The sequence below is a fragment of the Glossina fuscipes genome, unplaced genomic scaffold, assembly GCF_014805625.2.
Source record: "Glossina fuscipes isolate IAEA_lab_2018 unplaced genomic scaffold, Yale_Gfus_2 0, whole genome shotgun sequence".
Taxonomy (NCBI): domain Eukaryota; kingdom Metazoa; phylum Arthropoda; class Insecta; order Diptera; family Glossinidae; genus Glossina; species Glossina fuscipes.
Window position 1 is genome coordinate 20329824 of NW_023998414.1, and position 27611 is coordinate 20357434.

General features: G+C 32.0%; 1 protein-coding gene across 1 annotated transcript in view; it reads left to right on the plus strand.

Annotated features, from left to right (window-relative positions):
* Positions 1–2139: 2139 nt before the first annotated feature.
* Positions 2140–27611, plus strand: part of LOC119644794 (neurogenic locus Notch protein) — a 68669-nt gene continuing 43197 nt past the window's right edge. Inside the window, exon 1 of the mRNA XM_038044531.1 lies at positions 2140–2562. Coding sequence (XP_037900459.1) covers positions 2451–2562 — 112 coding nt within the window. The 5' untranslated portion in view covers positions 2140–2450. The remainder of the gene's footprint in view (positions 2563–27611) is intronic.

The window sequence follows — 27611 nt, forward strand, 5'->3', positions numbered from 1 at the left end:
CATACACACACACACACACACACACGCACACACACACCCTTTAGATAGCATATTCAAGATTTGTATGTGCAAAAGTACTCGTCAGAGAATGTGCCATCTTTGTTAGCTTTTCGTTTGATTTTGGGTTCCTTTTAAATGGGCTAAATATTTCTTAAAATCATCTAAGATTTTAGCAAGGAGACTATTCTGATCGTCCAAAATTTCGACTTTGTCACTTTGAACGACAGAATTGCAGTAAGCATCCGAAGAATGGTCAAATATATTTTTTAACTTAAAAAGAATCCTTTTCCCCTGATTGCCTTCAAGGCGGGAAAACGGCAACAAGAGATGACTACACGATTTTTTTGATCAATTAGAGATGTAAAAATTCTTAAGAAAAACATTTTTTATTAAGACAAGGCACATATATGTGCATATTACAAAGGGCAATTCAAAGGCTTTAGTATATATAATATAATAAAGCGCATTACATATTGAGTTGTATTAGTCTTCTACGGACTATATAGCTTTCCAAACTTGAATAAATTTTTTGACGAGAATAGATATTAAACAAGTAGGTATTTCAAAAAATTTGTGTAAAATAACTTATATGATAGACTAAAAAAATATATTGGTCCTGAAGGCGAACAGATGGAAGAAGAATGAAGAGATTATTTCTTATCTAGTTCTTATCTACTTTTATTTCCCTCCATAAACTCTTTCTCTGTATTCATCTAACGTGAAGGTGGTGCACTGTTACTTGTTTATAAAGTTTTATTGTTTATTATTTGTGAAAGATTTAATTTTAATTAATTTTGCGAAAATTGTTCGCTTGGTATTCCTACTGGTCTTAATAATAATTTTAAGAGAGTCCCAGCTTTCCTTATCTCTTTTAAATTTATTAATTTTTTGTTTTATTGAAGATTCCCTTCATTTTCGTGAGATATCGAAGGATAGATAGTTGGTTTAATAAAATTATCTATCTATCAAATTCGATTGTATTATTAAATAATTTTTACAAACTTTGTTTGTCTTAAATGTGTTGAATTTTATTTATTATAAAAACAGAATCAAATGATTATTTCTCTTAAAATCTTAATTATGTTGTTATTTTTATCGATAACAAAATTAAAAGAGAAAGAGAGAATTAGTTTTTAATGCGCTCTTATTGGTATTACTGAGCACAGTTTCAGTGCAGCTAAGCCATGAGTTAAGATAAATAAAATATGTTGTATGCTGATCTCTGTCTTCGGTCTTCGGCTTGAATTCAAATTGAGCGTCTATCGCAGTATAATTTTGTCAGTTGTCAGTGTTTGGTTGGTTTAGACGCATTAGGATAATACGCATGCGTTACGACGGTTTATGTTTCATAAGAGACAAACGGTGGTTCTGCATTTCTTTAATTGGGAAAAATTTTTAAATAACAAAATAAAAAAAGAACAAACTTTATGTGTGCACTGCTCAATGTGTGCGTGCGTGTTTATTCTTTTGTACATTAATTTAGGGCAATTTCTTTTTTATTTTTTTTTTATTTTGTAATATTTAAATGAAAAAATTGCAAGGAATATAATAAAATTGTTGTAATAATATGAAAATATAAATAAAATTAAGAAAAATATGCATATTTAAAAAATGTAAGAGAGAGAGAGAGAGGAAAAGAGAGAAAGAGCGAGCGAGAGAGAAAGAGAGAGAGGGTGAGAGTGAATGAAAGGGAGTAAAAGGAGAGGAATAAGAAAAAGAAGAAGAATTAGAGTAGTGAAGTGTATATGCGAAAGGAAAACGGATATAAGAATTACCAAGAAAAAGCCATTGGCAATAACTAACGCTCTTTTATGACAAAGTTATACAAAAGTTTGAAGCAATGACTAGAAAAACCAAATGAAAACGAAGCAAACTAACAAAAAGAAATAAAACCTGAAATAAAAAACAAAAAAGCAAAAAAAAAATTATTTTCTGTACATAGCGCAGTGAATGCAGTGGCGGTATTTCGAACCAAGTTAAATGACCAAGAAAAGAAATATTGCGGATTCTTTTGTGTATTTATATGCTACATAAAAGGAATGTTTGCATATACGCACATATATATATATACATATACAAAAAAATAAAAAAATAAATATATATATATATATATATATATATATATAAAAATATATATATGTATTATAGTGAAAAATGCGCTTTGATATTTGAAAGAAACGTAAAGTTTGGAAAAAAAAATTGATAAATAAATTCCCGCTTACTAAAGTGATCTTTGAGGATAAATCATAAAAAATAAAAAGCGAGCTTAAAAAGTGTTTACAAAAAATGTAAATCATTATTTGTCGCAAACTCTTAATAAAATTGGAAAACAACTTTAAGAAAACTTTTTCCACGGCCACATAAGCACAAAAGTTTCTAGGGAGTGTTTGAGAATTTATTGTCATTCTGGAATTCTGGATTTTACGTGTTAGCCACAAAACTGGATTACAATGTGGCTGCTGGTTAAAAACCACACCTTTGCCAAATCGGATATATTTTGGATAAAATATCTGATTTATTTTATCATTATATTTGGATTATTTAATATTATAAATGCGGCGGGTAAGTGCCTTAATATATAATAATAAAAATGCATATATATTCAATAAGTGAGAGCTTTTTCTTTTTTTCCCTTTTTTTTTTTTTTTTTCTGTTACACTCGAAATGCTGAAATCATATTTTCTCCATTTTGTTTTTTCTCTACAGCAATTCAATCTTTCAGTTTAATCGATCATATAAAAACTCAAACGACATATGCAATACAAACACATATACATATATGTATATAAGTCAGCCACTAACACAGCGAGTTGAAATTTTAGTTATACACACGTAAACAGATTCCTTTTTTATTCAATTGCTGCTTTGTCTCTCTGCATATACCAACATCTCGTAGATTTTTAGTAGTCTGGTTATATATAATGTATGTTGGTGTTCGTGTATGGATGTGTAAGTGTAGCGTGTGTTTAATAATTCCTTTGTACATTGTTTCACAAGCAAAATCGGTTTTAGCCGAGACACATACCACCATCACCACCATTATCATAATATCGTTAGCGAGCGGACTATGTTAAGAGAAGAGATACAGACATTGAACTCCCTTTGTCTGTGCTAAACGAATACACCTTAGAGATTTTCAGTGCCGTTTGTTTTCTGTTTTCTCTCCTTCATATTTTTACACTATATATATACATATACGTGTATATATATATATATATATATATATATACGCTATAATAACTCTTCTTTACTCTGTTGTTACGGTTCGTGTTTCTTTCTATATCTTTTCGAATTGTTTTTTCTTTTCTTTTCTTTTTTTTTTTTTTTTTTCTCTGCTTTTTTCCTTCTCAAATTCATATTAGCATTGGTTCTGATTCGCGTATATACGATTCAAATAAAGTGTGAGAAAGAGATGAAAGCTAAGCTTGAAAAGAGAAAGAGAAATGAAGCACAAAGAAAACTGAAACACATCCTTTAGATTTTAGTGATTATTTTTCCACAGGGAGAAATCTCGGCGTTCGACGGCACGCATACATCGATATTTAATGTAAATCTAGTGAGAAAGAGCGAGAGAGAGAGAGAAGGGATAGTCAGGCTGTATATGTTGGTACGCAGGCGTAGTTTTATGCATTCGCTATGTACCTCGGAGTATAGACAGGTGTCTGTCTGCTATTTTTTGTGCTCTTGTTTTTTTGGCTTTTCTTTGTTTGAATTTCTTTTTACACTTAGACGCAGGAAGGTTACGAAAAGAGGAAATAATATAAAAACGAAATAAGCAGAAAATAATCATTTTTCGAGAGATATAATAAATACATAAATAATACTTACAAAATGTAAACTACGGAGCCGACGGTTAAATCAAAATAATGCCTTAACTCTTTCGTTTTTTTTTTTTTTTTTTCTTTTCTTTTCTATACCACTTGTTAGAATTTCGCATTATAATAAATAAAAGATTTTTGTGAACAAGACATCATATTTTATTGCTAGAGAGTTAATAACGAGAAGTTAAATGATTTTATCCGTATATATATGTACTTTTAAATATCAATTAATTATCAAATAGTTCTTAAGGCAAATAATGCATAATTTCCCTAAAGCGCTTGTCTTGCGAATGAAGTCTTAATTGCGGGGGAACAAGATGAAATGAAATGCATGGAGTTAATTTTAATTTCAATACATTTTTACTATGTCAGCAATATTTTCAACTTATTTTCTTATTTTCAGGCTGCTGGGCAGCCGCTATCTCCAAAAATGTTTACTAAACAATAAGTAACTTTTTTTATGTAATGATATATAAATTTTGTAATTTTTCCCTAAATCTGTATATATATATATATATTTGTATAGCTGCTTGCTACGAGGAGTAAAAGCTTGATATTTATATTTTATATTTGTATGTGTGTTATTTGGCGGTGATGTAAATTTTTGGAATACTTAACTTAAGCGCGTGCTCCTTGCATATTCAAGGTTTTTTCTGAAAAGCGAATTGATTGCATGACAACATCTTCTCAGTTACAAAAGGAAAAGCGCTGAACACTATTTGATTGTCAATAGTTGATAAGTAAATTATTTATTTTATCTATTTGCTTGCATTACATATTTGAGAGGTTTAATTTTGATGTCGTGCACCACTCAAAACCGAATGCAAGCGATTAGACCGTACGAGCGAACTCTAGATTTTCTTTCTAAATGAAGTTGGAATTACGATTAGGATAAACACGCAATGATTATGGAAAGAAAAATTAATTACTTTTTTGTTTTAATTAATTACTATGATGTACTTCTCTCCATTTTATAAGTAATAATGTAAAAATTACTTGAATATCAAATCATTTATATCAATTATACTTGAACTGAATATTTCAGTAACTTCAGTAACCTCCGTCTAATGCCGGTATGTTTTATTGTTTACTTTTCTAAAGGATATTTGAAAAAGTTTGGTTTTTTTTTTTTTTTTTTGTGATACATACTTGTGCCAGGGACAGAAAGATATTACAAAACGTAGTAAGTAGCATTAAAGCCCACGTGGCGAGACTGTTCAAAATTAATTCGAGGAATTCAGTGCAATAAGAAGTTGAAGACTTTCATTTTGCTTTCATAGAGTTTTCACGTGGACCGTGAAATAGATGCATCCTCTCTAAAGTTGTGTGAAAGTAAAGTGGCTTGTAAAGTAATTAATTTTTCCATTAATAATATTAGATGAGTCGAGCATATTGTTGTAGCGCAACAGAAAAAACGGCTAGTTGATCAGTTTCGAATTTAGGGGAAAACATACAACTCTATTGCCGCATCAATAGGTCGGGGTCACTAGGTTGTAAGAAAATTGGCGAATAAGTTTGCAAATAGTCATAATTGAATAAGTTGAAAGTTCACTTCAAAGCTGCACAATTTAAGTCGGGAATAGGCTTACTTAACATGTAACACGTCTCAGCTTTAGCAAAGATCAAAAGCGATGCTATTACATGCTTTTGAGAGCCATACCTGAAAAGTTCAATGTTAACATTTGTAAGAAAATTAGCGCACAAACTTGCCAGTAGCCAGGATCGGAGCTCAAGCAAGTTTGAAGCCCATTTAAATGAAGAACAGCCTCTGCTGTAACACGTCTCATCTTCAGTCTAAGCAATTTTGCACAGTTCTAAAACCTCTAAGTGTTCGAAATTCGTGTATAAGAATTTCTTAGAAATACATTCACCATTGGATCGAAATAATTAACTTTGTGATTACGTTAAATTTGGGAAAAGTTTGATAACCAGTCGGAATCGAATAAAAACTTTTACTGTTTTTTTGTTGTGGTGTGTAACTCAATCGCAAAGATAATATTGCAAAGATTATTATCGCTGTGTACCGGTTGTGCAATACTCCCTCTAAACATTTTCGTTTAGGATCGTCGGTATTGCCATTTGCTGTGTCCTGTGCAACGAAATAATTTTTTCTCTTAAGCTTAATGAATTATTCTTCGATATAACGACAAAGACCTCAATGGATGGGATCTTCTTCAAGATGCCACTGCAAATTCGCCACTGCCTCCGTTTAAAGTATATAAAAAATATTCATTGGAATTTCGCTGAGATATGTGCTTGAAATATCTTCTTACAATTACTTAAATATGAAATTGCAATAAAAAAAAAAAAAAATGGATTAAACAAGTGTTGAACTAGATGAGTTTGTGGTGATAGACTGAGACGGAGGCCAAGGCTAGCTATCTAGATCAAAAACCGGTATCAATTGTGATACCCGGTTTGCGATTTTATCCGCATAATATAGGATTATATTGATTTTAATTTTCGTACACTCCATGAGTGTTTGACTGAGGCCTTTACGCTTCGATTTACTTCGGTTTGTAACCATTATGGATGTAGTGCCGAGTGTTCAAAGTAGTCTATGATTTTTTTTTTCTTTTTTGGATAAACAATTTCACAATTAAATGATTGAAACGATCTCCAGTTACAAAAAAAGCATTTATGCCTTTTGTTGTGGCTTGGGGAACTATTGGAAGCTATAGGAGTAAGAGTAAATTTTAAATATGAACTTGCATTTCATGTCTTATGTGTTTATCTATATATGTATGTACGTATGTATCTATTTACATATGTACATACGTATAAGTGTTGGCTCGCCTATCTTTATAAACATATACTATACTGTATATATATATATATATATCTCGATAAAATTTAAGTTAGACTTAAACGCTCTTTTGGTTTTGGTTTGCCTGCTTTTTTTTCCTCTTATCAAAGTTCAGTTTTCGGTTGTTTAGCACTTTTATACTTATACAAAAATTTTGATGGGAATAATTTAATTATCGTGTATAAAAATCCACAGACAGATATGAGTCTTGTTTTTTATATCATAAAACAAAAAAAAAAAAAAACCGAATGAATTCTTTGAAGAAACACCTGAAGAAAAAATTTCTCACCAAACATTATGAACATTTTCCCGGCAGACACACTCATATATGTATGTATATATGAAAATGTTGTCCAGTTAACCTAACACTAAATCAACGAAATAATTACAACAATAATAATATTTAATTAAAATACATTTATTTTGATATCTCAATTAAGTGCTCGTAAACTGTTATATAATTCGTATGTAACGACACTTATGGTATATGTTCGTACATCATTTTTCCTTTTTAATGCATAACTTGTAAATATTCTTATAAGAAAGTTCTCTTATTTTCTTATACAAAAATATTTTCCATAAAGATTTGTGTGATAATTTTAAGCGTCTTCTATATGCCATATATTCGCATGACCAGCCGAGTACTATTAAGTCATTGTTCCCGGGTTCAAGTCAGATTTGTTCAGTTTATTCGTAGCTACAGTTAGTGCTTATTGATTGGGCACACTGCTGCCCATAGGCTACGGTCACTAACTCCCTACCTCCTCTCCGTTTCCTCTGTTATTTTTGACCGTCAGTTTGTCACATGCATATATCTGCAGATATCCCCAGATTGCTTGTTCATATTAGAAAAATGGAAAAATGCCTGAGTAATAAATCAATTTGGTCCTCTTAGTGATTATCGGCAAAAGTGCAAGTAACTGCTTTTAAGAAGCCTACAAACAATACACGATTATCTCTGCAAACAATTCATTGTGCTTAACCTAATGTTAACTGGTAAATGTAAATCTCTTATGGATAAGCGGTATTGCCGACAATCGCACCTAATAAAAGACGATCAGTGCGTTAATGCCAATAAAGATTTAATTGTATTTAGCAAAATTCAAAAAGGATGCTATGACAATGCTTTTGAGTCGAAATAAATTCACAAAATGTTTACGAGTGCCTCACCAGACTCGACAATTGATTAAATGGCAAACAGTAAGGAAACAGAAAATTAGAGATGTTTCACATACGTTTTTGATTTCTGAACGTTACAGTGCACGTACAACAGCAACGTTTCTTAGCCTCAACAGGTAGCAGAAAAGTTATTGATAGGATTAAAAAAAGATTAAATAAGTGAAAAGACCATACTAGGGCACGGTCAATCATTAATTACGTTACACCATCGTACATTTAATTATGTAACGACTTCTCAAAATAAGGTATTGTATGACAAGTAGTTGAAATAATGCCACGATCCGAACTATTTTCAATAGCGTTCGTCCTTGAGTCAAAACATGTCGGTGTAGCAAATTTCATCAAAATGACTCAAAAATTGCGACTTTTTCGTTGAGCACCAGAAAGCAAAACGGACAGAGTGACAGACAAGCTTAAGTCGATTGAGAAAGTGATATAACAAAAGCTGAGCCTATTTAATGGGATTACTGCTACATACATCCAAACCAACTTAATATATGTTCTTCCTAAGATTACCGATATCTTAATTATATTTTGAAAATCTGAACTTTTAATATATTTATCTAATAAATACTTAATTTTGATTAGTTTAGGGACATTTTACGATTTTGCTTTTGATAAGATCGATGCCGCTCACTGAAGGTCTCATAATGACCATATTAAGTTGAGATTTTGAGTTACGTAAACTCAAGTCTGTCGTAGGCATCTGAATGGAAGTAAGAATTGAAGGAGTTATCCGTTGCTTGAAACTGTACCATCATGGTCGACGGGATTGTATGCAGAGAATTTTAATTAATTTACAATTCTGAGTCTTAATGCTTATGGTTCGCATACTCACCCTCGATATGCGGAATTGAATATTGATATTATGGTATTTATTTCTCTCCTAAGATCTGTCTCCTAACTACAGTCTTCCGCCTGTACAAAATTATAGCTTCAAGAACATTTGTAGTTATTAACAGTATCTATCTTTAAGCGCATCTTGGTAATAGGAAGACTTGAAACCTATGCTGACATCTGTTACAAATTGTAGTTTCTTAATATTTGAAAATTTTGCCTTTTAGCGAGGCTTCACTGCGTATTGCGCTGCGAACAAAGTGAACCGACTTTGTTAAAAGTTAAAGGCTCCTATCAAATATTATATGCTCCAAAATTTTATTATCGTTTACACTTACTTTAGATTTTTCTTCAAAATTGTGTGTACATCTACCCAGTATAAACTTTTAGTTTCAAAAGTAAGTACGTCGAGGTTCAAAGTCCTTTAAAATCTTCACTTTCAAATTCTTTTGCAAATTAGAAGGTGGGCTCTTCAATTTTGCCACAGATACTACATAGTTGAGCAGACGAACTTTATGAGATTTTTGAAGCTTGTTCCTTCGCATTATATAGGTATTGAAAAAGATATTAAATTTTGAGACACTATTATATTAGGTAAGCGTGGTCGATTGTTTACATTTTTTACAAGGATTACAGTATCGCCGATAGAATATGCGTAGAAAGTTTTTATACATTTATCTGCTATAGTTTATGAGTAATGATGAAAAAAACACTTTTTTTATTTCTTTTAAAGTCGGTTTACGCGGTATTGTAGGCGTGTCCTTCGATCGATTTGGCCCATTTTTAAGACCAACCTGCATGCAAGAATTTTCAATGTTTATGCCAAGTTTAATTGTTTACAATGGACATTAGATAGACGGACAGACGGACAACCAGGCAGAAGGGCATGCTAAAATCGATTCAGAATTTTATGCTGACCAAGAATACTTTGTAGGATTTAAAAATTAGACGAAGGGCTGAAAGTTATTCAAGCCAATGGCGCAGACGCAGTGGCCAGGAGAGCATTGAAGCCAAGCGCTTGCAATTAAAAAAGTGAAACTTTTCAAAAAAAGAAGAAGATTAATTGCATCTCAAGTGAATGGTGTCCAAGTTTTAATTTCAGGCCCAATCTAGTCTTTTCATTTGCTTCTTTACAAGAAATTCTTAGCCTTCAGCAACCTATGTCCTTGAACATAAACAAGTGGTAGTCTCTACTCGAAAATGTATTCTGATTTTTTTTCAACTCAAAACCGAAAACATGTCGCTATTCTTAAAAAAAAAAAAAAAAAAAATAAAAAAAAGAAAACAACATTTAAGCCAAGTAAAATATTTTGTTTTTACGTTCAATATGTTCCGTTATTAAATTTATGCTTTCCTCTACATTTTTACTTAGTTGTTGCTTTTACTTAAACACCACCATCATAGCTGCCACCTATCTCGTGTTGTCGCCGTCCCTATTGTTTACAGAAGTGTTTTGGTAACAATTTGAAAACAAGAAAGAAAAAAAAAAAAAAAAATAAATAAATAAGTGACAGATGTGCGCTGTATAAGTTGAACGATGGGCACATATGCGCAGCTCAGCTTGATTATTTGCCTGGCTGACTGGCTAAGAACGATATTCATATTGTACTCATGTGCGCACTGAGCAACCATTTCAACGAAATGTGGTTGTGTATGTATGTATGACTGTGTTTGTGTTTGTGTTTATGTGTGTGTTTGTGTGTGTGTGTGTGTGCGTTTATATAAGGGTGCTTATATCTATACACATATGTTTAATGTTATTTGCAGTTTTTTGCTTTCCAAACCATTCTATTTCATGGTTATGTTTTCAAGTTCCTGTTTTGTTGTATCCCTTAAAAATTTTCAATGGGTATCAAATTGCTTTACCTAGTCGTTATATGCATGTATGCATGGGGAAGAAGAGCGAAAGAGAAGAAGTGGAGAGTAGTGAACGCTCTTTTTTTTTTTCTTGAATTTTTTTTTTTTTTTTTTTTTTAATTGAATATCCTTTATATATGAATATTCTTTTATTTCTAGTTTTTGATTGTTTTCTTTCTTTATGCCTTAATAGTTTCCTGTCATTATCCTGTTTTCATTTTAAGAATTATTATTAAAGAGTTCGTTACTTTTCTTAAGCTTTGCTTGAAAATTGTATTCTTACTTGGAATGCAAAAAAAAATAAAAAAATAAAAGATAATGTAATACGCTAGCATAAGTAAAGTAAGATTTCAAATTAATGAATTAAAAAAAACAAAAAAAAAAAAAACAATATATATTAAATTAAATAAATAAACAAAAGCAACAAATTTTGATTGCGGAGATGCGAGAATTTTTGCTCTGTAACAAGAGTTTTCTTTAAAAATTTTCGAAATAATAACACTTGCGTTCAAAAAAAAAAAAAAAAAACAAATAAGCACAAAGGCGCAGCACGTATGGTTAAATTATTAATCACCATATGTCGTAATAAAGGTGCCCTCAAAATCACTATTGTCATCTGATATAAGAGGATGCTCTTCACATCTTAAGTAAGAAGTTATGCTTCTTATATTGCTTATCTTATTACTTATTAGCTTTCAGTTTAATGTGTTGCCTATATATATATATGTATATATATATTTTTTTAATAAAACAGAAGATATTTGATCTTTCCCACCCATACATGTTATCGATTTTAGTTTCATATTTTGCTTTAAAACACAAAATTGTTGAATTTGCATTTTAGAAGTTAATCTTAATTCAATATAATAAAAACCACAAAATATATATATATATATATATCATAAGCATATACATTTATACGCAGATATACGCTTAGTAAGAGGGCAGGATTTTTCTTTCGCTTTAAAATATCGATTAATATTGAAATCGTCATAATGTCTATAAGATAAACATCGTAGTAGCAGTTATCATGCGATATATTATAGGAATCTCTTAGACGAGAAAAAAATTTCCTATTCTCTAACGTGTGGTGTCTCCAAGTATTATCAACAAAATTTAAAAAGCACACAAAACAAAAACAAATAAAGACATTATTGTTGGCCAACGCTTAGATCACTATGTTTAATGCAATTGTACGTACAATGGCTTTTCCGAATAAGGTGTTATATGGGAAATAGTCGAAAAGATGGTCTGGTCCATCAAAATATCTTAAGAATTGCTCTCTACCTCTAGCTTGAACAAAATAAAATAGGGTGGACAGACAAGCGTAGATCAGTTCAGAAAGTGATTCGTTAACTTAAATTTGCACCTTAGAAGATTGTTAACACGTTTGGGGGATAAGAGTGGCGCTTACCAACCTACTATGTCGTCCGCTAAGCAATATTTTTTTTGATTGATTTTCGAACTAACGCTATTGATGAATCCACGATCATTACTCTGCGTCTCAGAGAGAGGGAAAAAAAAGTGAGCAAAAAAAAAAAAAAAAAAAAAAAATACGAACAAATATTTATTTTATTTATTTATTAAGTAAATGTAAAGCCATAGACCTATTTCATGTGCAAAAAGGAACTATAGCATAAGTGTGTGTACGAGTCAACTAGATGTCCGCTAATGTAGTCATCTTGCTCCATAAACTCTGTAATAAGCAATTCTTACCAACAACAATATGTAACGTATGAGTAGGGCAATGTGGTCAACTTCTAAACTTGGGCAAGGAATCATCAAAAGATTTCAGACTCGGTGGCAATGCATTCTAATATCGCGCTGCGCGAACGGTAAAAGATCGTTCAGCTGATGAGTTAGTTTAGTATTAATACGAAAGAATTTCCATTCGATCTTGAAAACTGTAGTAGTTCTATTAAGAAGGCTGGGGTATCGAGATCGAATGATTTTGCAGCGAAAGTTAAACAATCAAAACTTTAGATAATCGGGAAAGGAGAATTTCAAGAAAGCCTAAGCGATAGAAGGGAAATGGTCTTCTGAGTTGAATATTATCAATGAAGCGTGTAATACGACTAAGAATACCTTGAAGCGCCTTCGATACAATAGTCAACATGCGTTTTATTGCAGTATGCAGTTTTCGGAGCATAAGAGAAATTTTAGCAGAGTTATTGCCAATGTGGAAGCCAAAGTTGAGTTTGTGATGCATGGCATTGAGTTCACAAGATCAATAGTTGGATTAGGTTAAGTGACCCAGCTCAGGGAGAGTTGAAAAGTATGGCTTTAGCTTTGTTGGAATTAATGCAAAGCATTTTATCTAATATCCACGAGTTCGGGAATGGAACCTCGGAACGATATGCTAGACATGGAGTTTTTGTGTGAAGAGCGAAATAGTACATAAGCTTACAAGCACTTCTTAAAAAAGAATACATTGATTCTTAATGTTTAATATCTCATTTTGGTTCGTTTATTGAGATCTATGTGAGACCTAGCAATTCTTGTTGCACCTATCACATTGAAGCATTATACATTAACAGGAGTTTACCTTCAATTTAATCGCCGTTCCTTTTAAAACATTCCTTCTTTTGACAATTCATTTTGCGGTTTTCATAACTGATAACAACCCTGTTTTATAATACAATTAATATAATAGAATCTCATTGTGGCTTTTTGAAAAATTTCAAACTGGGCACCATATCTTAAAAATGTGTAACAAGACAACAAAGTACAAAGTCCGTCCTTACTATAATTGATAAGAGGGCACCATATCAGAATACCGTTATTACGATCAATCACTTTCAAGGGTTTTGTAATGAACTTATGCGTCGAAGGCCAACAAGACGTAACGGCTATGATTCAATAGTTCTCTAGTAATAGCGCTTGTGTCAAGCGCTTGTGCACATGCATCGAACTCAGCACAAGCACATCTTTCATTATAAAAGGTCATTCATTCATTTTCTGTTTGCAAAAGTGGAAATGGAAATAAAACATTTCTTTTTCAATATATTGCCTGGACATTGCTATTATGTGTGAAATAAAATATATCCGTATTTGTAACGCGTATGGAAATCCTTAAAACTTATTATGGAAATAATGAACCTATGGTTTACAAATGTGTCGTGCATGTGAGATGAAGTTTATGTTTGATTAAATGACTTAGTATATGCCCCCCCTTCCCTTCGAGGTAAAGATAACAAATCCGATGCTCCTGAAAGACTTTAATCTGCACAAAAATATTATAACTTTTGGGTGTGTTGGTCTGTGGACTGAAAGTGTCATTTCTAAATATGAAAATGACATTGGAGCTACTGTCTGTTGAGAACGTTACAGGGAAATATGATAATTAACTTGTTGCGCTAAAAAATAGATGATGTCGGCGATATGTGGATGATATGTGGCTTCAAAAAAAAACTTGAATATGGTATATATTTCGTGACAAAATCACTTTATTGGGAGAAACCTCCAAAAATGCCTATGTGAGCTTGCCACAAAGATCATGCGATATAACTCTATTGGACTGGTGACAAAAAAGATACAGAAGGGAAAAATTAATCGATTTTTAATCGGTTTAACGCATTCGTTCTCTGCTTTGTTCCATTAATATATAAAATAATTAAAAAATAAGAATGCCTGAATGATTGAATAAGCAAAGGATCTCGGCTAATGACTGAAGGGTCGTGGGTTCAAATCTCAAGCGCGGTACAGTATTCAAAGAAATGCAATATCTTTCGATGCTAGTGCTTTAAGTCTTGGATTTTATTTCTCTGCATAAAAAATTAATAATAATGATAACAATTTAATTTAAATATTAACGGTCAAGACTAAGAAGAACTCTGCCTAATTTGCCATACGAAAATTAAAACTATCATTAAATGAGAAAAATGGTTTCGCTATGCAAACAATTTAAGGAATATGCATGATTTGGAATAGCCTTAGTTAACGTTAGATGATGTATTTAAACAAAAAAAAAAAATGCCTTTTTGGGAAATCGTCGAAAGATTCCGTACCAGGATACTTTCACATTCACATTCACATTTAATTTTCATCTAAGTGAACGGGTTCTGGTCTAAAGGTCCAAAACAAGGAAAAACTCTATAGAGGATTACGATCCACCATTAAATATCGTAAACTATCCTACAGCTATCCATATATCGACTTTTCAAAATAAAACGTTGTATGGATCCGAATCCAATCATTTTCAGTAATGTTCGTCCTTGCGCCGAAACAGGTCAGCGTCTTAAATTTCATCAAAATAACTCAAAGATTGCGTCCTGCAGGTTGAATGCAAGAGAACAGGATAGACAGGACGGTTGGGCGGAGAGACAAGCGTAGATTGATTCAGTGACTGAAAGTGACTTTATTGTGTATGCTCAAGTCCTTCTGATTGTTGCATCAAATTTTTCAATATTTTGCAACTATTTCTGTAATATCTTTGTACAATTTACACAACGATCTTTAAAGGATTCATATGATTATATAATATAAGCACAACTATTAATGAACTTATTAATCAATTATTAACATTTTAACGAGAGATTTTGTGCATTAACAAGATCACATCAATTGTAATCAAATGTAGAACAACAAATACATTAACAACGCAAGCTTTTTACGTATCTGATATTAACGTTTCAAGCATCATTGATAGAGCGTGAAAATGTTTTGGTCACCCACCCATGGTTTTGTGTAGGCGCTACACGAAAACTCTTACAAAAAGCAAGCAGAGAAGAAAAAACAAAATACGAAAAAAAAAGCGAATAATTAATGTGTAAGTTTTGTACGGCGGTATATACGCGCGCCATACACGAATAACTTACTTATGTGCAAACCATATGAGTTATGTGTGCATGATTTCTTTTTTTAGGTGATTTGTTGTTTGCAAAAGGTAAGCAAGTGTAAAAAATTGTTTAAATATTCTCATGTTAACGTAAATTAAATTCATTTAACCAAACGATTAGTTAAACAAGTATGTAATCTTATGATTGCTGTAACCAGTAACCAGGTACGAATATGCATAAATGTGCTTATCTCAGTATTAGTAAATCTATATATGTATATATATATATATATATATATATATATTTGTCTGTTTGATGTTGTGTTTATATCTCTGTGTCTGCAGAAATATTAGCAAGTGAGAGTGCTCTTTACAATTTGGCCAAACATCATCAGTTAGGCGAGAGAAAAATTATATGTTTGTTTACCCTTCACTAGTAATTAAATTCATCAGTTTATTGCCAGCTTAAATTTATCTTTTAAGAAAGTATCGCCTCGGGTAATGTTAGAGTTTTACTATAAAAACTGGGCGTCCATACCTCAAGAGAGAGTGTAGAATTTGCTTAACTTTATTCATCACACCAACGAAGGTTTATAGTTCATTGTCAATTAGTTTCTTCACATATATTCAATTATCTATGTATACGCCTTTCACGCTAGCAAATAATCGATTCGAGGATCGATAATTGTTTGATTTTGAATGACTATGAAATAATATTCGTGAAGGGTTGTGCTCTAATTAGTTTCTCATATCAGCCTATTGTATGTATACGAATTCAATGAATGACCTGATGAATTCCCTGCACTTGCAAAAGCTAAGAACTTATGAAATGTACATGTGCACATTTTCGCGTCTTCTTTGAAGTTTTAGCCTATATATTAATATATAATATATGCATATGTATGAATATATATCGTTAATCAGTAATCATTGCAAACTTTTACTTCTCTCTTAATTTCTTTTTGTCCAATAGATGTGTTTGCTTGCCCGTTGGATCTGTTCTTAAATTGTATCTTTGTGCCCAAATTAAGAGCGAATAGGACGAGTTTCACTTATTTATTCTCATGTTACAAACGTGAGATGTAGGGTAACTAGCAAACGAACAAGTTCGTCAATATTCTGATGATAATTAAAGACATATCAAGTTACGCATATAATTCCTATAATTCCTATTGGCCGACCCCTATAATTTGTGGATAATACGAACTTTCAAAGGTTGCGTGTCAAAATTGCATAACATTATGACCCTCACATTTTACAAGTCACAGATGTTTTAATAAGGAAACCACTTGTTTCGTCGCTTTAGAAGGCATTCGGCAGTGGCGGTGTACTCGACTGACTGTCGATTTGGCTCTGAGGTCCATATCTGCTATAGTTTTTGTTCTGTTGCTAGGAACGGGCCCGTGGTTTGAATTGAAATCTTCTAGCTGCTGTTATTAACAAAAAAATATTTTCGTAATATTGATTTTTTTTTTTTATACCCTACATCATTTGTGTGTATTAAGTTTGTGCGAAAGTATGCAGTAGGCAGAAGGACTTCAGATAGATCCATCTTTTATCATACCGATCAATTCAGGAAGTAACTCTAACGTTTGTCTGTCCGTCGATCCTGTTTTCTCGTACATGCACGTCGCAAATTTCAAGCTATGTTGACGAAGTTTGGCATACTGACATGTTTTGGCCCAAGGTTCGGATCGGACCAGTTTGTCGATTATATTTATGAATGCGAAATATTGTGTTTAACTTGTTTTCCAGTTTTATGCTGCACTAAAAAGATTATTTCATTTTTTGTATTGACCCAAAAATGTGTGAGCCTAATATCTATAATCTATTATTAGAATTGGTTTAGCCAGGTTAAGCTTTTAGGCTATCGGCTTAATTGAAAACTCTACCACACTTGAGATTTGACTATTGAGCTGTTAGACAAGATTCTTTGCCTACTCGGCCACTCAGGCAAAAATTCCAAGAAATGCACACACAGTACAATACATGAGCAGAGGGACTCACAGCTATATTGCAACTTATCGTCTTTGATTATTTTTGTCATTTCTACCGAATGCGTATATCTTGTGTTTGACATTTAAATACGTTACGTAAGTCAGGAGAGATTTTCTTCAAACTAATTTTCGCTGCTCATCCTTGAGATTGTCTATCTTAAAATAATAATTTCAAAAAGTGAAAAAGAAATAAAAAAAAAGGAAAATTAAAATTTCTAAAGTTTTTCTTCAGTCAACATTGTTTTTATCATTAGCATTAAAGGATTTTTACAAGCCGCAGTAGTTGGATAGTATTTCATTACAGTCTAGATAAAGTTTTTCTGATTTTGATTTCATACACACTATGTAAAGAAGAAGAAAGTATACTAACTTTATTATTTCATTTGTATCGATCTGCTGGCTTAGTTGATATAGTTGTGTCCCTTTGTCTTTGTTCAACTAATTATGGAATAGGAAGCTAAGACAGAACATGTCCAACTAAATATTTAAAGTAGTGTAGAAAATGAATTCAATGAACCTTGTATAACATATGTATGTATATTTGAAAGTTTGTGTGAGTTTTAGTAATTGTGAGTGCGTTGAAGGAGGGTCCTCTGCATCAACAAAGCGACATAAGCGTTTAAGTCCTAGTCCGCGTGATAGAGAAAGAAGAGAGCGATGTTCATATATAAAAACTCCAGTTATAGATATAGTGGGTATCAAAGATTCGTTTTAAGGCGAAGAAAGCGTTTCTTTTCCTTTACAAGTTTGTTTGTTGATTATCTTTCTTTTTTCTCCTCATTTGCGGTCTCGTGTATTTAATTTTCGGTTGTTGGTTGTTTTTTATTTAACATTTGAAAATGTTTTTTTTTGTTCGGTTTCGTATTGTAATGTGTATTGTTCTTGTTATTGCTGTTGTTGTTGTTGTTGTCGTTGTTGTTGTTGTTGTCGTTGGCGGCATGCGTAACTCGCTATCAACATTTAAATAAATAGTTCCACAGTACATGTTAACGAAAAAAATAAAAAATAAATAAAACAAAATAAAATCAAAAAAAAAAAAAAAAAATAATAAAGAAACCAAACATAATCTCGGCCGCTAATTTCTCACGCTCTTCCACGCTACTTAGACATACGTATGTATAAATATATATATATATACATATATATTATATATATGTATATACTAAAATAGTAACGAAAAATACATACTAAGTTATATAAGCCAGCACTAACACAAGTTCCAATTACATCAAACTCAACCATAAGGAAAAAAAAAAAAAGTGAAAAAACGTTCACAATAAATTCATTTATACCTATTTGTGTAAATATTATATAAATATATATATATATAATACAACATAGAAAAGAAAATATACAAAATATTAACATAACAACAACAAACAACAACATATTGGCGGCAACCATAACATTTGTACTGTACACACTTGTGTTGCAATAGAAAAAGCGATAATCAACCTCATTCGAAAAATAATATGACTTGACACAGTATATAACTATGGAGGTTTGAAAAAAAATAACAACAACATTTAACTCTTAGAAAGAATTATAATAAATTTAAATTAACTTTTATTTTACTTATGAGCAGTTAATCATTTCAACTATTTCTTAACATAGTTTTGCAACAATGTGTTCTATAAGCAGCAAATTTTTCATTAAAAGGCCTAAAGGAATTTCTAAAACAAAAAATTACTTTTAAACATTTACGAAAAGTATAATGCGATGCATTAACATTAAGATAGTTGGTTGTAGACAAAATTTACGTTAATAAGTTTATAAAAAAAAAAGGCTATAGATAGATACGCCTTTTACACGAATTCTATGCAGTCTTATCCGTTCGTGCATATGGTAGTCGAAGGCAGTCAATAGAAATAATAAATCCGAAATGAAGTTAGTTAGGTCTTGAATGGTCGGCCTTTTCTCAATAATTTAACATAGCGAAAGATTTAATGTTTGGATCTAATACGATCAGACTGCCACTGGTGTCACATTAGAAATAAAAATATAAGAAGAGAAAACGCAAAGAAAAGCGATTAAATTGTCAACGCTTATCGACTTGTTTAAGTGCAATGATGCAGACTTCAACTTGGAGTTTAAAACAACGTATGCGTCATTAAATAGAAAAAATCTGGTTGTAGCGAGGGCTTTACTTTAATATTGAAATCAAAACTTTGTATTCTAATTCGTAATAACTAATGACACGACTTGCGAGCCTTGAGTGCATTTGAAAATCATTCAGGTTTTTTTCTCTTCTCCGTCTAGTGGGAGACATCAATAGGAGGGGAGGATACCACGTCACTTATATTTAATGTTCTTTCATTGCTATTTCACGTGGGTTAAAGTTCTAGTGGCTTGATTTCGACCCACTTTTGATCATTTTTTAGCCGGTAACTAATTTGCTTCTTCTGCTCTGATGAGTTTAATCTTAAACTTAGGCAACATCGATTATCGATTAATGAATCAATCAGTCTTGTAACCGATGCGAGTGCGTTAAATATGCTAAAATATTTGTTCTTCGTCAAATGAAAAAACTGGGAGGACAGGATTGCGACCGCAAGCTGTCATATTCGTTGGATAGCCCTCTCTGACTGATAAACTGAGAATAGAGAAACATAATCGTAGACTTCTAGTCTCAGTCTTAGTCTGCAAAACTATACGTGAATTAGAAGCAATTGACACTGAATGTTGGCAGTCAAAAGTGATTTTCTGCCAACCAAGACGATGCATGTCATAAATATTTTTACAAAATCTTCAATCAATCGGAGTAAATCCCTAGAGGAGAAGGAATTTGGTATTTCTATTCCACAATTTCACTCTTTAATACGTTAAACTTTAAACAAGTTTCTCTTGAAATTTTATTCTTAAAGTCAAGGAATACAATTTTTGATAAAGGAATGCCGCTGCTTCTTGATGCGAATACCAAGCATGTTGGTTTGGGCGTTTGTCTTAACGCGCCAAACTTTAAATACCTGCTTTCTGGACTTGATCGTGCCCTTGCTAACATATATTTGCAGACATATATTTGTGTTTGCGTTTAGTCGAGATTTGCTTTCAATGGAATGCAAGTTCGCTTTCCAAGTATCATTTCCGCAGGAACATTGACTTTATTATTTCGAAAACTTGATTTCCAATTAAACTGCTTGAAGTAGTTATTGAGCTTTGCAAATTTCACGTTTCGCGTCTACGGAAAAAACGTGTCAAAGATTGGTATATCAAATGGAGCGCTGAGTTATTTGCCCAGACATACAAGGATCTTAATTGGGTATTTTTCTGGATGAGATGTAGGGGATGGATTTTATTCATTGACGCTATGAATATGCGTTAAGCACTTCTCACGGTTGAAATCGCCAGCAATTACGATATCGTCGTCGGGATAATGATGATGGTCATGATACTGACATATATCAATTAGAAGAAGACAAAGAGAGCGGAAAAGAGGGACATGACGGAAAGACGTTACCGAATTTTTCAATCTTGCTAACCCACTAGTTTCCCTTCTGTTTAAGTCTTTCTGCATAGTTTCGTTTTCTCCTCAGTTCATTTAGTGGGAATCAAAACATTTACACAAATATGTAAAAGTATTACTTTCTCTCCTTTGGCCAAGAAATTGAAGCATACCTATAAGTGAACTTGCACACTCCCACAGGGATAGATGAATTAAAATACTTTAGAAGTGAAGAATTTCCTTAACAATAACTAATACTGCGTATGCATGCGAGCAAGGCCAATAAGACGTATTAAATTTGATGCACACAGCAAACACTTGTGTTCACTTGCACAGATATCGATATACGCATAAATGTAATATTAACATACAACACTTATGTAATATTATGTGAAAGGGTACTTCAATTATCGTATGCGGTGGGAAAAAGCGGGTGGTTTTATTATCACTCTAACAGTAATTTCATTAAGGGGGGAAAACAACAATAACAACAACTATGCTGGCAATAACACTTTATGTAGTATAAAAAATATCACAACTCAACCACAAACTCAAATTAAAAAAGCAAAAAAAAAAAAAATAAAAATAAAAATATCTATACATATACGTATATATTCATGCTGTCTAAGAATCCATTGGAGTAAAACAAAGTGTTTTGCATGCGTATATATATATATATATATATATATATATATAATAAGTTCATAGTTAGATTCGTGGGAAACAACAATAACACCCTCTTCTAAACCGATGCATACATATAAACGCAAACAAATACATGAAAGCGCAATTTATAGATATTCATAAGCTTAATATACATAAAACATAATACATAAGTGCATATGTATGCCTGCGTATGCTTGGTTTTACGTGTATGCGTATATGGAAAGACATGTCAATACATTAAAATAGAGGAGTATTCGCTTACAAAATTATATATGTATGCGTTTAAGCGTTACTTCTCATTGTATATCTTCAACTTATGCATTTTAGAAAAGGGATGCTGTTCATACTTTGCTAGACGGGATCAATGATCATCATTAGCAAGCAGTTCAAACGATAATAATACATGATTTCCGGTTTAATAATTGACACTCTTTTTCTCTATCATTCTTTCACTCACTCACTCACTCTCTCTCTCTCTCTCTCTCTCTCCCTCTCTCTCTCTCTCTTTCTGTCATTCTCTCCCTTTCTCTTTCTTATTATAATGCAACTGATGCTGTTGCCGATGTTTTGATATTGATGCTCTCAGTGTTCATTGGGTTATTTGTTTATGGCTACTTAAAAACTTAACTATAACGATAGGCGTAAATGTATACATAAATATATGTATTTAGTTGTATATATGTGTGTTCAAATGTATGATTTATATGCATAAATGTATGTAATTGTATTAAGATGTGCTCATGCAATTTCATAAATATATATGCATATATATATTTATATATAAATGTATATATAATGTAATCGAATACAGTTACGAATCATTTAATAAACTACCGTATTTTACAATTTTATGTTACTGATATTTAGCCATCTATAGTATTGATGAGAATTGAATGCTTTAAAAGACATTAAGTGCTTTTTATACCTATGACATCCACATGAAAAACACGCTTAAGTACATTATATTACAAATACGAGTTTTCACATAGGCGTACATACCCATGCGTGTGTGACACTGATAGTTAATACTGGTTCGAGCTTTCGAGATAAGCAAATGGCTTTATAGATAGAGAAAACCGTTACTTTAAATGACTAATTGTCGAATGGTAATTAATAGCGACATCCTTAATAAACTCTGTATACATTTTTTTTTTTTTATTTTTATTCACTTTTTATTTATTTATTTATTCATTTATTTTTTTTTTTTTTTTGTTTCTATTTATGATTGACTGATATAAAGCGTTTATGAAAGAAGCTCCTTTTATATGTTAAAGCAATTATTAAAATAACTTCCTAAGACTGAGACATTAACTATCTGCATGCGCACCCCATTTGAACCCTAAAAGTGCAATCGAAAAATAAAATTTAGTTTTAAAATGATTTCATGCTACTTCCCAGCTTCTGTGTCGCCGCAGAAACTATACGAAAGATTTTCAAAAAACTCATACAACGATTAAATAACTTGAGCGATAAATTGCAAAATAAATCAAATATGACCGTACCGTTGATAAGCGTGAAAATTAATACATCTCCTCGAGCATGTGCAGTTTTTCACATCCAGCATTGTTTAAGAATGAACGATCTCTCATTCCGTCCTCATTGCATGCTTTTGCACATATCGCATAAATCATATTTGTTAGCAATTTTTCAATAAATTGTCCGCACGCGTAGTAATTTTCTTGTCCAGGTGTCCGTTCATTTTTGATAGAATCACTCGAACTTCACATAACTTCCCTGTCGAATTTCCGCAAAAATTCTACAGTAGGACACGGTCCATCATTCTAATGTTATTCATATATCGACTTTTGAAAATAAGATCTTATAGGGGAAACAGTCGAAAAGGTGGTCCGAATCAAAACACTTTCAATAGCTGTCGTCCTCAGGCCAAAACTCGTCAGTGTATCAAATTTCATTAAAATATCTCAAAATTTGCGGCCTCTAGATTGAACATAGGAAAGACAAGATAGACCGACAAACGGACAAGCAAAAATCACATTCTGAATCGACCGGTATACTAAAAGTTGGGTCCACACAAACTTAATATGTAAATTTCCACAATAAATGGCGCCAGGGTATAAAAATAGACCGAGTCGGTTCACAAGAACGTGCTTTTCGCATTCTACTTTCCAAGGTCTTTTATTTGATACCCATATCACTGGTATTATGAAGTAAAAATTAATTCACCAGATGACTGGGTCTGTCATATCCATTTTAGAATTAATCCATTTTTAGGCAGATAATAAATTTTCATTTGAGGAATGTGCACAATAGTTTTAAACATTCTGTCTTGTTTGCCTTATGACAAATAGGCATAAAATCTCAACAGGGTCAAAAAAAAGGGGAAGTTAATCACTTGTAACTTTGGGTCGGCATGGCGGGTTGGTTCCATTTTTCAACGTAAAGGGTAGAGTACTTTGTAAAGTGATTGTGGAAAACTTCACGCTTCTAACTTCAATAATTTCCGGGTAACGAGCAAAAACCCAAAAATTTTGGTTAAGAAAAACGGAGTTGCGTTCAGTTCATGCTCCATTGCGTCTTTATGCTGTGACCAATTGCGCCCATTTTCAATACCAGCGTGCAGGCAACAATTGCTATTGTTTCTACCAAACTTCAAACCGATATATTCATTTTTGCGACCAGAAGGGTGCCAACAACAAGCACCACACAGATACGCAGACGGACGGACCGACAGGCATGGATAAATCAGCTCAGAATTTCACGCTGTTGAAGAATATACACACTTTAATAGGGCCTCTGAAGCTTTCTTTTGGGTGTTACATACATTATGAAAAAAAAACAAACAAAAACAAATTGAGTGTAACCCCATCTTACAGTGGTGGGTATAGAAATATTTAAAAAAATATATACAACTCTGAGGGGAGGAATTTTGATTGCATATTGCCTATTAAGATTAAAGCCGAGCGTTAGATTGCTTCTTACTAAAGGTCCTAGATAATTATAGAATAAAAATGGTAAAACTTTAGTCCCAGGACAACTTTCAAGGTTGCTAGAGATAAATATACCATGAAATAATAATAGGGCAGATATAGCTTATGCCATTTAAACTCGTACTAATCAAGAGCGGATAGTATATCGTAAATATAACTGGCGATATTTCGCTTAACGTATTGACATGTTTTTGAGCGTTTTTAAAACTTGCAATTAACGACATGAATGTGGAAAACAAGTCATTGAAAATTTTTAAAATCCATTCTGCTAAGTCAAGTCAAGGAAGATTCGTTAAAATTTGCTACTCGTGATCATCGGGTTTTGAAATTGGTTTGTTGAGAAGAGAGATAGAGAGTAAGAGAGAAAGAGAAAGAGAGAGAGAGAGAGAGAGAGAGAGAGAGAGAGAGAACTGAGAGAAGAAACTGAAACAGATTGCGTAACCTACTCGTGAGGCATGAATCTTACCAAACTTTAAAGGTCAAAACAGTGTTTTAGAAGCACCGAAAAGATGTAATAAATTTAGTAAATATTTGAGATGCATCTGAATGTTCTTGATCAGCGCAAAAGAAAGAATCTATCAATGTGTCTGTCTGTCTGCGAATTGCGTGTGTTTTGAGAAACAAGTTTGGTCTCAGACTCTCTCTCTCTCTCTCTCTCTCTTGCTACTTCCATAGAGATGGAAGTCAAAACATAATAATAGGGAAATCATTTTCTGGACCCGCCTACAATTAGCAATTAAACTATAAGCAAGAGCAATTTAATATGGCGTGCAGCGTGTATATGCATGATTTCACATATATATGCAGGATACGATATGTATTTAGGTATTTTATGTGGATACACAGCCGTGAAGGTTTAATTTCACGTTGTTCGATTATCGACACGGAGTGTGAAAACGTGAGATACGATAGAATGGCTGAAGAGATATTCGCTCTATTTTGAACAGTTGGCAAACGTCCACTAAACGTTTCACGTCTTTCCTGATAATTGTGAACAATTTTTCATTGGTCAAATTACGTAAGGGCGTCTTTTTCGAAAAAAATTCGAAAAGTCATTCATATATCTAATTAACTGACTAGATGGGTATATATTCGAGAGCGAGAGAGAAAGAGAGAGAGAGAGAGAGAGACAGAGGTAACAAACCAAATGATAAACTTAATTACTTGAACTTGTTCTTCAATTCGATTAATACACTGTGACAAGGATGTATGTGTGATTGAAATTATTATCTACCGGAGTCAAGAGTTTCACTTTTTTAGCATTTATCGAACTTTTTATGATTAAATATTTTTTTATTTAAAATGTTTTTTTTTTTCACAAACTTGCTTCCACATAAATTTCATGAGATATGTAAAGCAACTGAAACTATTTACCTACACATCATGAAAATCGTGTTGTTTATGAAAGTTTATATATAAAGTAAAAAAGCATTGAGGTAAGCAAAGTAAAGCATGAAAAGAAATTTAATTTCCAAGTTAAGGCAAGAGAGATGGTAGCAAGCTATTAAATTGAAGAGCTAGCCAATTAGCCCACCAAGTCAGTAAGTAAGAGCAGTCAGTAAGTAAGTTCGTTTGTTGCTGTGTACACGGTCATAAATTAAAAGGTAAATAAGGCGCAAAAATTTCACCAATTCATTTGAAGTTGTCTGATGATGATGATGATGATGCTTTATAAGGTGTGATTTGTGCTGTTATATATACATATATGTTTACATATAGCCATACATACAAGCATCAATAACATGCGAATAAAATACACCTAAGAGTGGTTGATATCTTATCTTACATTTGTTCTTTACTTTTTCTTCGACTTTTCTTCTTTTTTTTTGTTTTTTGTTAAGACTTAATGTGAAATTAATAATGACTTGTAGGAAACATTTTCATAATCAAGCTTCAAAAAACAAAAAAAAAAAAAAAAAAAAGAAGAAAAAATTCTCTCACATTTATTGCTTATGTAGTTTTTGTATATATTGTACACGTAAACGTATATTCAAAATTTTCATATAATTTTTCATAAAATTGTTGCACTTTGAGTTTTTTAAGCGTTTGTTTTGGATTTTGGTTATAATACTTTAGAAAAAAAAAAAAAAAATTTGTGCTGCATGCTGCTCAATAACGATCATGATGACAAAGATGATGACGATGATGATGATGATGATGATGATGATGATAGAGACGATAACTATGATTAACGAAACTATTATGAACGTTTCCCATATGCACCATAATTTTTAATACCTTTACAAGCAAGCACACATGCTTTGTCATATAATTCAATTGAAATTCTTACCTAATAAATCTTGATTATTGCTGGTTTTTTTCTGCTTCTTCTTCTTTTTGTTGCTATTTTTTTTCTGTTTTACTCATTTATGCAGTTACACACACCTTGCTGTGATGTGTCGTCAACTTTTTGTTTTTTCTTAATTTATTTATTTTTATTTTTTTTTTTTTGCTTATAATCATAATAAAAATAATAGTAATAATTTCTTGTATAGTCTGAGATGAGGTTAGCATTCATTCGGTGGAGCGGTAGATTTGGAGTCATTGCTGACTGATGTCGGTTTTGGGTGCACGCTAACCAATTCTCTCATTCATTAATTCATGATGACAATAAATCTGTGCAAATTTTAATGGTGAAATACATAAGGAGACACATACAATATTGTTGTTGTTGTTGCTATTATTGTTATGCTTTTTATTTTCGTATTGATGTATTATTATTATTATTATTATTTTTTTTTTTTTTTTTTTTTTTAAATGACAACACACCACTATAATGCTAATAACTGTTAATTATAATATGAAATGCAATCTCTCTCTTACATGCAGGCAAGGCGGCATTTTATTATTAATTGTTTTGCATTAATTAATTGATAAATATCATATATGTATATGGAATTGTGTGCACGACTAATTCAATTGTATTTGCCAATGTTTACATATACGAATGCAAATATTGCATATTGTGCAGAAGCATGGGATATGTACCCTTTCGTTTAAAGTACGAATGAATAAAAAGAAAAATTAAAAACGGTGCTTAATCAGTTATTATCCACACTAGTTGCTGACTAATAAAGAAAATTGGCTAAACAAACTAAAAAAAAAAAAAAACAAACAAACAAGAAGAAAATGAATAGGAATTATTACTTAACGTTACCAATAAAATAATTTTTATAATTGGTAACTTCACATGCATTATTAAGACACACTCACATATACTACTTATATTTGTATAGGTGCAAAGGTTGCTTCATACATAGCTAAAAAGATGGTGAAGCGTT